At 40.8% G+C, this 15,130-nt stretch overlaps 1 protein-coding gene across 3 annotated transcripts in view; it reads right to left on the reverse strand.

Moving 5' to 3' along the window:
- Nucleotides 1-519: 519 nt before the first annotated feature.
- The window catches only part of mrpl27 (mitochondrial ribosomal protein L27), an 18,695-nt gene continuing 4,084 nt past the window's right edge, over nt 520-15,130 (reverse strand). For 2 of the 3 annotated variants that reach the window (XM_043714573.1, XM_043714572.1), the window contains exons 2-4: nt 12,824-12,949; nt 7,476-7,543; nt 520-2,616 (exon numbers count right to left, since the gene is read on the reverse strand). In XM_043714573.1, the coding sequence (XP_043570508.1) occupies nt 2,410-2,616; nt 7,476-7,543; nt 12,824-12,949 (401 nt within the window). In that variant the 3' untranslated portion in view covers nt 520-2,409. Of the gene's footprint in view, nt 2,617-3,438; nt 3,506-7,475; nt 7,544-12,823; nt 12,950-15,130 lie in introns of all 3 variants that reach the window. The other variant, XM_043714574.1, reaches the window with a different exon arrangement.

Genomic DNA, 15,130 nt, shown 5'->3' on the forward strand with positions numbered 1-15,130 from the left:
GTGTCTATAAGCGTGTGTGTGGGTGTGTGTGTGCGCTTCTGTGTGCGCTTCTGTGTGTATCTGTGTCCGTGTGTATGTGAGAGTGTGTGTGTGTGTAGTGCAATGGTGATCATCTGTAATGTGGCATGAACCCTAGGAAGGGCTCATGCCCGAATCTTGGATGCTGCCTGACCTGCTGTGCTTTTCCAGCAACACATTTTCAACTCTGATCTCCAGCATCTGCAGTCCTCACTTTCTCCTATACTAATATAATGTCAAGGAAGACCTTGCATCATCCACTCTCCTGCAGACATAACATCCATTTACAACTACATTCTGGTTCTTCCTCTTAGTCTACTTTGTTCTCAAGTTATCACTGTCCTCTTAGGACCAAGGATGTAATTTTTGAAATGAGTTTTTGAAATGAATATATGTATCATCTACTACACTGCCTTCATCAATCATCTCTCTTGATCTCAAAGAATTCAACTGAAATAGTTGGGTATGGTTTGTATCTAACAAATCTGCACTGCCTGCTCCTTATTAATATAATGCTTCTTCAAGCACTGATTACAGTCTTACTCAAACTGAAACAACCTGTGTTGATCCTTGGCATTCTATTTGATACTCAAATGAATTCTAAACCTCCTATCACCTAAGGCCCACTTCTACTTATTCAACATCGCAGCCCCTCTACCATTGAAACCCTTATCCAACTTTGTCACCTCTAAGCTTGATTATTCCAATGCATTTCCATCCTCCACAATGATTTCCAGCCTTTTTTGTTTTTAATTATTTCTAACTTCACCTAACCTGCACATTTTTGGATTGTGGGAGGGAACCGGAGCACCCGGAGGAAACCCACACAGACATGGGAGAATGTGCAAACTCCACACACAGTCGCCTGAGAATATATGCCTTTCTCAAATCAAAACTCAGCATAGGAGACTGCTGGGAGTAACAATACTCTGAAGGAGTACAGGTCAGAGCATGGCACCAACCACCAAGGGATTGCACAAGAGCAAAGAGTCAAAATGCAGTGTACATTGACTACATGAGGAGGATCACAGACATTCTTGTTTTACAACAATTTACACATAGAAAAAAAACTAGTACAAAATGTTGTGTGAACTATGAATTACAAACGTCCAACTCTCAAGTTTCAGACCAAACATATGGTTTGTCTGCAATGGTCTTGAATGCCTTTTGGAAAAAAAAACAGAAGCTTGTGGCGGGTAGCTGATGCAATTTTCCCCACACAAGAGTTATTCGACTCTGATATGACTACCTTCGCTGCTTTCATCAAGATGCAGCTTTTACTGTGGAGACTGACTACTTATGGAAACAGTTACAAGAGTGGGGAGAGAGAGAGAGAGATACTGAACTCTATCCAAGATTGAAGAGCTTACTAGACCTAGGCTGGGTTCACTGGTGAAGAACATTGTAATGAGGCACACAAAACTTGTTAACATGTCTGCAATTCAACATGAATCTGCCTTCAGGTGAAAAGATCAGGCAAAAGAATAGAATAAAATACAATTTCACTCTTTGAGTAAAGACTATAACACCTATATTTGGAGAACAAGAAATATTTATGTGAAGAACAGAAGGTGCCAAGTTAAATTGGAGTGGAAATTCTGACCAAGATAAACTTTGACGCCACCAGGCCAAAAGGTGAGCTCATTTATGTTAAGTGAGGGGTGGTTTGTGTATCTGCTCTTAGCAAGGTCAAATAACCCACTGATTGATTAAATAACAGGATCATTTGCAAGAATATGGGGGAAGAGCAGAGAGTACAACTAATTGTAACACTCTTTCAAAGGCCCAGCATAAGCATGATAGTTTGAATGGTAAGATTCATTACATCCTCATTGGCAGGTTCACAAATGAAGAGTGATTATCTTAGAGCTACACTCTCGGATATCAACTACTAGTGGTTCTGTACCCTAGCCAAGTTATTACTTTACTAAATCTGAAGAAAACTAGCAAAACAATATGTATTTTGCAGACAAGCTGATAACATCTCTACTAATGTTCAGACAGTGTGTGCTGGTATATTCTCCAATGGCTTTTCAGATAACACAAACAGAAACCAATTCAACTCAAATTATAAGAGTATCACACAAAAATGGTTCAGGACATGAATAGAACTCTTATAACGAAAACAAAAAATACAATGCCCACTGCCCTGTACCAGCTTGCAAAGAATGCCAGCAGTATCAAGAAACTAAATGTTACAACATCAAGGTTAATCATTCAATATTACCAGATGGAGCCAGTGTCAATTCAGGGGGGGGGGTGCCTTGGGTCTATCATGAAATTCATAGAATTCAAATGAAGCTGCTGTTTGGAGCTTAACAGAATAGATCCATTGTCATTCACTTGCCCCATCCGTTAATGTGTTATGCACAGAAAAATCGCTCCACAAGATCAAAGCATTTCCACCAGTTTAAAACAACCTTCCTGTTTGTTTGGGACCACATTGATAAATGTCTTGTAAAGGAGTGCCCCCTTTGGAAGACGAGAGATCACTTTCATGCTCTCTAAGCTGCGGGGTGGTGGTACATAGATCTCCTTAGTATAACGGACAATACCATCTTCAAGAGCGACGAGAGTGTTATTCCGACCAATTGCTACCTGCAATAAAAACAATTCACATAAATATTCATGTGTAAGGGCACTGAACGTATAACAACATCTTTCATCTCTGCAGAATGTCAAAAGTATATTTCAAGTAAGCACTGCAAGCCTAACAACATATTTCATGTCTGCAGAATATCAAAAAGCACTTAATGACCAATTACATTTGAAATTCAAAAAGAGCATTTCAATGCAAACAAACCTACCAACACACAGAAGTTCCTGTTGTAAAAATGACAAGATTATCTTTTCAGTGTTACTGTTTAATAGTTAAATATTTGTTAGGGGACTTCAAAACCACATTGCACTTCTCCGAAGAATGCCGTACGTTTGCTTCGGTCTGCCTGGCAGAGAATCAGTTTAATGTCCTATACAAAAGACTGCACCTCTGACTGTCCAGCAGTCCCTTAGTTCATCATTGAAGCAAGACCTTAAGCAGACCTATCCCCAAAACAGTCCAAACTACTCAAAGCAGATTGCAAAAACAGGAAGAAATTTATAACTCTTTTCCTTTGAAACTAGTAATGGGGGATCAGAGTTGACTTCTTTCAGCCCCATAATCTAGCACAAGAACATTGAAGAGGGACCCATTCCACCTTTAAATGATTGTGGGAGCTACACTGTCCATAGTAGAACTAACTCTCTCAAATCTTATTCAAGTTCTACATTAGCCCTGTGACCTGGTGGTTCAGGCATATTCTTTCAGTTAGTACTCTCACTCTGTTAGCTGCTACTCACTCTTCATATTAGCAGCCCTTTTTTAAAAAAAAATTCAAATTGTTGGTGCCATGATGTCAAGGGTAATCAATTACACCTCACCTCTAAGGTTAAGCTCTTTTGTATATGATTATACCAAGGCAGAAATGAGATGTGGAGCCGAGTGGTTCTGGAAGAAATCAAATTAAGCATTTGAGAACAGGTTAATGTTGAGTAGTAGCTTTGTCAGCAACATGTTACATCACATTGCTGATTAGATTTGTTCTCAATTGGGTGGACAGGAGATAATATCTAGGCAGTTTTCCATATTGTTGGTAGATGTACAGTACTGCTACATTCAGTTCTCCATGATGGTTTTTAAGATGGCAGAGTACTGAATCATCAGCTGAGGGAGGACTGAAAGTGGAAGTAATTAGAAGGTTTCCGTGGCTGTATTTCAGCAATGAGGTTTGACTGAGAAATGAAATGATTGTTGACTTACAGGGTCTTTCCCTTCCAAACACATACCACTATACTGTAGTCTCTGCTGGGTCTGCTGAGATGATGGATCAGGTAAATATCAAGGGATGGTCATGGAAGTATCTGGATGTTATGATCCACTGAGTATGATTCTATTAGGCGGTTATTTGACTAGTCTGTGCGACAGCTCTTCTAATTTTGGCACACAAATCCAGATGAAGAGGGCTTTGCTGAGTCGACTGGACAAATGTCAAAGCCAGGTCGTCTATCAGGCTTTCTTCGTTAATTTTTCTATAGTGAATCACAGAATCCCTGCAGTGGGGAAAGAGGCCATTTAGCCCACCATGTTTGCATCAACCCTGCAAAAAGCATTCCACCCAGACCCCCAGTCCCCAACCCAATAATCTCATTTAGCATGGCCAATCCACCTAAGCTGCACATCTTTGGATTGTGGGAAAACTGCAGCACCCACAGGAAACCCATGTAAACACAGGGAGAATTGCAAACCCCACACAGGCAGTCACCCAAGTCTGGTTTGATTTAACTGAGTGGCTTTGTAAGCCTTTTCAGAGGGCACTTAAGAATCAGCGAAATGCAGGCCAGACTGGGACAAAATTCTTCTTTTAAAAAAGGACATTCTTGAACTAATTCGCTTTTTTATACAATTTGGTCATTTCATAGTCATCATTACTGAGACCAGCATTTTAATCCAAATTTATTAATTATTTGAATTCAAATTCTTCTGTCTGCTTTGGTGAGATTTGAACTCATGTCTACAAAACATCAGTCTAGACTTCTGGATTAATACTCTGGTAACATTACCATTGCACTAATATCAACATTCTGCTTCACCAAGCTCATGGTCTTTTAATACAGCATCCAGACAGCTTCACTTGTTAATGCTATGAACTGATTCTTGGTTGGCAGAAGTGGGTACTGCAGATGCTGGAGTGGTGCTGGAAAAGCACAGCAAGTCAGGCAGCATCCAAGAAGCAGGAGAATTGACGTTTTGGGCAAAAGCCCTTGCCCACTAAGGTGATCCTGAGCGCTCAGGCTCCAAAAATGTCCCATGTGTTCTTCTCTTCTTAGTTTCCAATTTAAGTAATTTCAGGTCATTCCTGGGCAATTCCTTCTAACTTGAGTTAATAGTATCCTACACAGCATTCCAATTATTAAGTAGCTCTCCCGCCTTGATTCCCAACCCATTAACAATGGCTGCTTTCAAGATTGCAACAGACAAAAAGTCAGAAAAATGGCAAATAAAAATCTGGTGTCTGGAAAGATCTGAAAACAAAATAATTACTGCAACGAGGGATGTGATTTGGCTCATTAATTTCTTGTATTCTCTTATCTAGTAATCTGGTCAGTCCTATTTCCTCCTGATCCTGCAAGTTTTTTTTTCCTTCAAGTGCCTATCTGCTTTCCCTTTTACCAAGTCTGGTTCCATGACCCATGTAGATAATGACTCCTGTCTTATCACTTGCTGTATTAAAAAGGTTCTTCCTCACAATAACCCAAAATCTCTTTCCCAAAACCTTAAAAATGTGATCACTAATCCTTGTACCATCCGCTAAAGGAATAGATTTTGTTTACCCCATATTATTCTCTAAAGTGCAAAAAGAGGCCATTTAGCCCATCTCGTCTGCACCGATCCTCCAAAGACCTTTCGATCCAGACCCACACCCCAAATGGGGTTTTTACCATGGCTAACCACCTGAAGTGCACATGCCTGGACATTACGGTCAGCTCTTTTAGCACGGACAATTCACCTAAACAGCATATATTTGGGCTGTGGGAGTAAACAGGAGCACCTGGAGGAAACTTCGAGACATGGGAGAACATGCAAAACACCACACAGTCACCCAAGGCTGCAATCAAACTCTGGTCCATAGTGTTCTGTAGCAGTAGTGCTAACCACTGTGCCACCACAAGTCAAATTCAAATCTTGTACATATCTATTAAGTTTCCCCTCAATCTACTTTGCTCCAAATAAACTCAAATTATCCAACCTAACTTTGTAACTCAAGACTCTCCTGGAACCGTTCTGATAAGTGTCCACTACATACTTGACTTAAAAAGTGTTCAGGGACGTGTACGTTAGGTGCATCAGTCAGAGTAAATGTAGAGTAATAGGGCAGGGGAATGGGTCTGGGTGGGATACTCTTTGGAGGATCGGTGTCAACTTGCCAAATGGCCCATTTTTGCGCAGTAGGGATTCTATGACTTCTATGAAAAGTAAATTAAAATGCTTCAGAAATGACAGATCTGATCCTTCGCTCTAAGTTTGTCCTGAAGATTCATTGAGTCATAGAGATGTACAGCGTGGAAACAGACCTTCGGTCCAACCCATCCATGCCGACCAACCCAATCTAGTCCCACCTGCCAGCACCCGGCCCATATCCCTCCAAACCCTTTCTATTCATATACCCATCCAAATGCCTCTTAAATGATGTAATTGTATCAGCCTCCACCACATCCTCTGGCAGCTCATTCCGTACATGTACCACCTTCTGCGTGAAAAAGTTGCCCCTTCGGTCTCTTTTGTATCTTTCCTCTCTCACCCTAAACCTATGCCCTCTAGTTCTGGACTCCCCAACCCCAGGGAAAAGGCTTTGTCTATTTATCCTATCCATGCCCATCATAATTTTGTAAACCTCTATAAGGCCACCCCTCAGCCTCCGACGCTCCAGGGAAAACAGCCCCAGCCTGTTCCACAGATCCTCTAACCCTGGCAACATCCTTGTAAATCTTTTCTGAACCCTTTCAAGTTTCACAACATCTTTCCGATAGGAAGGAGACCAGAATTGCACACAATATTCCAACAGTGGCCTAACCAATGAGGTACAGCCGCAGCATGACCTCCCAACTCCTGTACTCAATACTCTGACAAATAAAGGAAAGCATACCAAATGCCTTCTTCACTATCCTATCTACCTGCGACTCCACTTTCAAGGAGCTATGAACCTGCACTCCAAGGTCTCTTTGTTCAGCAACACTCCCTTGGACCTTACCATTAAGTGTGCGTCCTGCTAAGATTTGCTCTCCCAAAATGCAGCACCTCGCATTTATCCGAATTAAACTCCATCTGCCACTTCTTAGCCCATGTTTAAGAAGAGTGGTAAGGACAAGCCAGGGAACTATAGACCGGTGAGCCTGACCTCGGTGTTGGGCAAGTTGTTGGAGGGAATCCTGAGGGACAGGATGCACATGTATTTGGAAAGGCAAGGACTGATTTGGGATAGTCAACATGGCTTTGTGCGTGGGAAATCATGTCTCACAAACTTGATTGAGTTTTCTGAAGAAGTAACAAAGAAGATTAATGAGGGCAGAGCAGTAGATGTGATCTATATGGACTTCAGTAAGGCGTTCGACAAGGTTCCCCATGGGAGACTGATTAGCAAGGTTAGATCTCATTGAATTCAAGGAGAACTAGCCATTTGGATACAGAACTGGCTCAAAGGTAGAAGACAGAGGGTGGTGGTGGAGGGTTGTTTTTCAGACTGGAGGCCTGTGACCAGGAGTGTCACAAGGATCGGTGCTGGGCCCTCTACTTTTTGTCATTTACATAAATGATTTGGATGCGAGCATAAGAGATACAGTTAATAAGTTTGCAGATGACACCAAAATTGGAGGTGTAGTGGACAGCGAGGAGGGTTACCTCAGATACAGCACTAACTTACATTGGCTCCTGGGTGCCAGCGAATCAGGCGCTGCGTTGCCAGAATGTTTCCAATACGAACAAAATTCCCTATGGAAGTAAAGGCAAAGAGTTTATCAGACATGTCTCCGGTTTTTTCTGTGGTGGTTGGAAGGTGGAAAGAGAGAGACAGAGAGAGATACAGCAGTGCTGCAGTAATGGAACAAACTATGGAGAGTTCAGAGACAAGGAACATCGTCTTCCTTCAACTGTTGCTTCTCCTGTTATTTAATATGTTGATAAATTGTATCCCCACATCCAGTTATAAAATATTTCACTGAGACCCCAGCTTGCTTCTCATCAATAGCTCTAAGTTGCAAGTGGAGTGTTCAAATTGGTGGTGGGTACCTGAAGCAGAGAAAGGGGTAAGAAAACAAAAAGCTGAGACAGTATTTCATGCCTGGATGACTTTCCAATACCCTCAGTGTGTAGGAAACAGCTGAGAGATCCTCCACAGTCGAATATTCCACAATTCATAGGAAACTACAAAAGGTGCAAAACATTAATGCTTGAAAACTAAGTTCATAGTTTGAAGAATTTTTCTGCCTGCATCTAGTTTAAAAGAAGATTTTGAAGAGGTAGAAAATAGCAGCTGGAATACTCTGCCAAAATGACAAGTAGCATATGTAAAGACCTTCACATTGGAAAAAAAAAGTGTTTATAAAGAACTTTACAACATAGCTCTAGATGTTCCAGTATGATTCACCTTGACAGCTGGGTAAATACAGCAACCAGAATGCCTTTGGTACTTTGTTCTTCAGGCAAGCTCAGCAGTAGGCTACTGCTTACGTTCAAGATATGTAGTTAGTGTGAAGTCATGAGTCAGTCCAGGACATGTCCTGATGATAGGTGGCAGTAACTGCAAAACTGCAAAGTTGACCAGAGAAAGGATGTGGGCAAATATTAGTCCAGCTATAGCTAGCCCTAACAATATGACCTGACTTATATTCATACTTACTCTTGTTATTGTCCAGAAATTCTCATGTTATGGAGAAAATAGATACAATGAGCTATTTGTCAAGCACACTTGGAACAGAACCGCTTAGGTGAACAAATCACTTCTCACTAACCATTCCTAATGAAAAATCTTAAGACATTATTGGAGGCTAATACAAAATAATTTGGAACAGAGGATCAAGCTCTGTTACTAAACAAAGTCATACTTGTAACGTCTGCTACTCCTCAGTGTAGGTTCCTATGTTTAGTTTGTATCTGTCACCGATGCTTGAGGTTCTGGTTAAAAGGTACTTATTTAAAAAAGGACATATTGCACCTTGACAGGATTGGTGACAGTGTTCTCAATGGTAGAAGGACTAATTTGGCTAGTGAAGATTTAAATAGGCGAAGGAAGCAACAGGGAGGTGGGGATGAGTTGCAGTCATTGAGCACCAGCATATGGTAAAGCAAAAAATAACACGCATGAATGTGTAAGATTGTTGGACAGCACTAGAGAAAGAATTAGTAACATTTTATATAGTAGCAGACTGAAAAGGATGAAGGAAAACAAAGACAAAAACACAGAGTACTGCAGAAACTCAGCAGGTCTGGCAGCATCAGTGAAGAAAAAAACAGAATTAATATTTCATGTTTAGTATGAATCTTCATTTAAACAGAAAGGAGCTGCAATATGTTTTGTAATTTAGTGGCCAGAAAGGGGTGGTGGGAGAAAAGTGGAACAGACTGGGAGGTTGCCCACAGCAAAAGATTAAGATTGTGATAATGGCAGTATATTAGAGAGATATTTAGTGTTAGGTGTGAAAAGGAAGAAATGGATTTGAGTGCTGAGAGAAAAGCCAACAAGACAAGTTGGAAGCAGGCTGTAAAAAAAAAAAAAATGGAGAACAGCTTTACAAAACACCTATGTCAGTACACATAAAATGTGGTGAATAAAGTTGGTGAGTTACAAGAACATAACTATGTGGGAAAATTATGAAATGCCAATAACAGAAACATGGCTGAAAAATAGTGAGACCACTTACTATACAAGTATATAAAAAGTTCATTAAAAAAAGGAACAGAAAATGAAGGTGGCTGGTAGTACACTTTATTGTTGAAAAGAGGACATGTACTTGAGGGAGCAAAGACAGAATCAAATTGATTAGAAAAGCAAAATGGAGTAGAATCATGCTGCTGCGGTATTACCTGTAGACCTTCAAATAGGCATATTTGGCAGGGAATTGACAGAGATGTGCAAGAACTACAAAATGGTAATATTGGAGCACTTTATCATGATTGACATTAGGGTAATTAATGTTATCGTAAAGACTCAGGATGGGGAGGAATTCTTGAAATGTGTTCATAAGAACAGACTTGATTAATAAGTCTTGGGCCAACCAGGAAGGAGGAATTGGTAGAGCTGGGACTATGCCAAGTATTTATTGGCTAAGAATGATTATTATACTATGGTGTGGAAGTTTTTGTACTTCTTAGATTCTATCTTAAATCAGTTCTTATCTAATCTGATAATTTCTGCAGTTTTGGCATTATATAAAACTCATACTCTTTGATGCACCTTATTCCTGTTTCCTATTTGATGTTGCCCACCCCTTCCCCTCCACCAATTTAGGTTATACCTTCCCCAACCCATAATTACTAGGAATGTCCATATATTGTTTCTTAAATAAAGATGTTACATCTCTCACTAGCCAATCAATTGGTATCTATTCCATAGCTAGGGAAGATTGGAAGATTATGGCAAATCCTTCATTCCTCTTCCTTTAGCAAACCATCTGGATTAGGTTACTTATTCATTCTACGTTTCCCAGCCCCTTTAGTTTAACATCAGTGAGAGTAAATTGTCATAAACTACAATCTGGGGAAAAGTAATTTTAAGGCACTTGGGAGAGTTTCATTAATTATGGAGGATAAGAGCAGATTTGTAAAGTATAGAGTGAACTTGATTAAAATAACATTTTTAGAAACTAGTTTAATAAGAAGAATGCAATGGAGGTTGTTGATATGAATCTTAAGAAAGTATCACAAATAGGCTGGATAACAAAACTAGTGTACATGGAAAGAGGGTAAGTAGCAACTTGGTTTAAAGCAAGTTGTTTTTCCAAACTGGAGGCTGGTAGACTGTTGTTCCCCCAATGGTCATGCTTTAAGCACTGCACGAAGATACCAAACTTAGAAGTGTGATCTTTAAGCTCTTGAAAAGTATGAGGTTTAAACTGGAGTATAGTTACTATCCCCATTGCTTAATTTAGCAGTGTTATTCAACATAGATCAACTGCAAGGCTGCAGCGTGTTCAAAGCCAAAAGAAAAAAAGCAGAACCATGGGTTTGCTTCTTAGGGTGGCACTGCTGCCTCACAGCGCCATGGACCCGGATTCGATTCCCACTTTGGGTGACTGTCTGTGTGGAGTTTGCACATTCTCCCCGTGTCTGCGTGGGTTTCCTCCGGGTGTTCCGGTTTCCTCCCACAATCCAAAAATGTGCAGGTTAGGTGAATTGGCCATGCTAAATTGCCCATAGTGTTAGGTACGTTAGTCAGGGGTAAATGGGTCTGGATGGGTTGCTCTTCGGAGGGTCGGTGTGGACTTGTTGGGCTGAAGGGCCTGTTTCCACACCTTAGCGAATCTAATCTATGGAAAAATATTGTCTTTTCAGGTGTGTATATATCATAGTTTCTTTGCTGATTTTTGGTTAATTGGCCAAAGTACAGTTAAAGTACAGTTTTTTTAAACATGCAACAGAGTGGGGCAGCAGGAGCATGCTGAATCCATAACCAAAGATTGATGGATCAAAATCATCCTCTGTTCAGGTTTTGTGTAGATTTGTAGCTTGGGTGCCGATTGTCATGGTTGTGGGCATGTTCGCTGAGCTCGGAAGTTGATTTGCAGATGTTTTGTCCCCTGTCTAGTGACATCTTCAGCACTTAAGAGCTTCCTGTGAAGCGTTGCTCTACTGTCTCTTCTGGAATTTATTTGGTTCCATTTCTGCTGCTTCTGGTTGCCGGTTCCAGTTGTTTGTTGTAGTGGCCAGTATATTGGGTCTAGGTCAATGTGCTTGTTGATAGAAACCTGGTACTCATCCACAGACTCTAGGAGGTTGCTGGCTGTCCTTTGTTTGACTTGTCCTATGATCATGGTGTTGTCCCAGTTGAATTTGTGGTCTCTGTCAGCTGTATGTATGGCTACAAGGGACAGCTGGTCGTGGCGTTTAGTGGCTAGTTGGTGGTCATGGAAGCTAATTGTTAGTTTTTTGCCTGTCTGCTCTATATAGTGTTACATGCAGTCTTTGCATGGAATCTTGTAAATTACATTAGCCTTGCACATGATGGGTATCGTGTCTTTTGTCCTGATGAGTTGTTGTCTGAGCGTGGCTGTCGGGTTATGGGCTGTCACGAATTCCACTGGTCAGAGAAGTCTGGCTGTCGGTTCCAAGATTTTTTTAATATAAGGTAGAGTGGCTAGTGAGTTAGGTTGTGGCATTTCCTCGTCATGTTGCTTGTCTGTTAGGCACCCGCAGGTAAAGTTGCAGGGATATCGTTCTTGACGAAGACTCTGTAGAGGTGTTCTTTTTCCCTTCATTCATCAGGAGTGCTGCAGTGTGGTGTAGCACTTTTGAATAGGGTCCTAATGCAGCTTCTTGTGTGTGTGTGTTTGGGTGGTTGCTGTTGTAATTCAGACCCTGGTCAGCATGTGTGGCTTTCCTGTACACCTTTGTGGCGCTTTCACTGTTCTGTGTCCTTTGCACCATCACATCCAGGAATGGGAGTAGATTGTTGGATTCCTCCTCTCATAAATATGATCCCTATGAGTATGGTGTTGATGATCTGGTGTGTGTTATCGATTTCTGTTCTCTTAAATGATAACAAAAGTGTCGTCTATGTACCTGAGTCTATGTCTATGTGTCGTCTCAGTTTGGATCATACCTAGATCCAATATACCAACCACTACGACAAACAACTGGAACCGGCAACTGGAAGCAGCAGAAACGGAACCAAATAAATTCCAGAAGACACAGCACAGTAGAGCTTCACAGGAGGCTCCAAAGCACTGAAGATGTCACCTTGACAGGGAATGATACATCTGTAAATCAACTTCCCACCTTGGTGAACATACCCACAACTACATCATCCTCCGCTGTTTACATTTTCAAAGGGTTCTTGGGGCACAGTGGTGTTGTCCCTAAAAGGCTCAGGTTCAAATCCTACCTACTCTAGAGTGTGACATAACATATCTGAACAGAATGATCAAGAATATTCATATCATTGACCAAGTAGTCTAGTCACAGTGGAGTGACTTTCCAGTCAAAAGCTGGAAGCAAAGTCCCACCAACCACAGAGATGAATCATAAATGTCTGAACAGATGCATTTAAAATCATACCATCGCCTTTCTTCCATCCATATCGCCGACCTGGGCTCTTCCCACCCAAATTTTTGGAACTGCCACCTGCCTTTTTGGATGCACATCTCACAACAATAACTGCTGACTGTGGAAAAGCCAAAAATCCTGTGGGAATATTAAAAAGAGAAGGCATGTTAACAAACAGGTATCTGGAATATGATCCCGTGAAACTGTATTAGGTGAAGTGGAAAAAGAAAATTGAGATTACTGAGTCATAAGTCTATCATGATGGAAAATAGAAATTAGACAACAATTATGTACCATGTTTTAAAAATATCTCAAGTGGTTTCAGATTCTAATTGGATTTAATATGGTCGATGCTGAATGAGTGTTTCCTTGGCCAATGAATCTCAAATTGGGAACAACAGTCTCAGTATAGGAATTTATAATTTATTTTATGAATTTAGGAAATGTGGTCTTTTCTGGCTGGGTCAACACTTGTGTTGCATCAGTGTTACTTGTCAGCTCAAACCTGGTCATTGTCTGCATCTTAGTGCAAATAGTGCTGAACATCGTGCAGTCATCAGTGCTGACCTTATGATGGAGGGATGGTATTGATTTTGTGCATGAAAATTGATGGGCCTAGGATGTACCCAGAGGAACACCTACAGTGATTTTGTGAAACTGAGATGAATGACCTCCAACAACCATCTTCCTTTGCGCCAAATATAAAACTAGTTTTGGCAGGCCTTCTTGATACTACACTCGGTCAACAGTCATTCTCACCTCACCTCTGGAGTTCAACTCTTTTGTCTATGTCTGGAAGAAGGCTGTAATTTGGTCAGGAGCTGAGTGACCCAAGTGGAACTCAAACTGAGCATCTTATTGTTAAGCAAGCACTGCTTAATAGCACTATTGATGACACCTTCCATCTCTGAACTGATGATCAACAGTAGATTAAAGGGGCAGTAGTTGGCCAGGTTGGATTTATCCTTTGTGTGTATAGAGTCATAGAGCCATATACAGTCATAGAGATGTACAGCATGGAAACAGACCCTTTGGTCCAACACGTCCATGCTGACCAGATATCCCAACCCAATCTTGTCCCACCTGCCAGCACATATCCCTCCAAACCCTTCCTATTCATATACCCATCCAAATGCCTCTTAAATGTTGCAATTGTACTTTTTTTGATACCTTGTCAGATAGTTACCACTGTTGAAGCTGTACTAGAACAGTTTGGTTCAAGTGTGACAACTTCTGGACCACAAATCTTCAGTATTATTGGCAGAATGTTGTCAGAGCCCATGGCCTTTGCAATATTCAGTTTTTTTTTGCTCATTTCTTGATTGTCCTTTAAGACAGAGTTGAAATGAAAAATCCTTCACGGTGGATTGTGAATTCTGGATCACAGATTATGTTGAAGTATTGAGCACCCTCTAAGTGAATCAAAAGCTGTTTAACATGGTAAGAAAATGGAATGGAGATCAAAGATTATTGATGACGTATTGAAAATGGGAGATGACTTGATATGTCATACAGCATATTCCAACTTTTTACAGTAACAGGAGCGAACCTGTCCAAACAAAAATCAATTTAAGGAGATACAGGGCAGATGATCTAAAGCTTGGTCAAGGAAGTAACTTTTCGGTTGCATTTTAAAAAGTTAGAGAGGCAGGAAGTTTTAGGGAGAGATATCCCAGAGATTACGTGTTTGGCTGCTTATGGCATGGCCATCAACAGTACAGCAATTTAAATAAGGGATACCTAAGAAGCCAGAATTGGAGGTGGTGGAAGAGAGAGAGAGAGAGAGAAAGAGAGAGAAAGAGAGAAAGAGAGAGAAAGAGAGAAAGAGAGAGAAAGAGAGAAAGAGAGAGAAAGAGAGAAAGAGAGAGAAAGAGAGAAAGAGAGAGAAAGAGAGAAAGAGAGAGAAAGAGAGAAAGAGAGAGAAAGAGAGAAAGAGAGAGAAAGAGAGAAAGAGAGAGAAAGAGAGAAAGAGAGAGAAAGAGAGAAAGAGAGAGAAAGAGAGAAAGAGAGAGAAAGAGAGAAAGAGAGAGAAAGAGAGAAAGAGAGAGAAAGAGAGAAAGAGAGAGAAAGAGAGAAAGAGAGAGAAAGAGAGAAAGAGAGAGAAAGAGAGAAAGAGAGAGAAAGAGAGAAAGAGAGAGAAAGAGAGAAAGAGAGAGAAAGAGAGAAAGAGAGAGAAAGAGAGAAAGAGAGAGAAAGAGAGAAAGAGAGAGAAAGAGAGAAAGAGAGAGAAAGAGAGAAAGAGAGAGAAAGAGAGAAAGAGAGAGAAAGAGAGAGAGAGAGAGAGAGAAAGAGAGAGAAAGAGAGAGAAAGAGAGAGAAA

Source organism: Chiloscyllium plagiosum, chromosome 24, assembly GCF_004010195.1.
Source record: "Chiloscyllium plagiosum isolate BGI_BamShark_2017 chromosome 24, ASM401019v2, whole genome shotgun sequence".
Taxonomy (NCBI): domain Eukaryota; kingdom Metazoa; phylum Chordata; class Chondrichthyes; order Orectolobiformes; family Hemiscylliidae; genus Chiloscyllium; species Chiloscyllium plagiosum.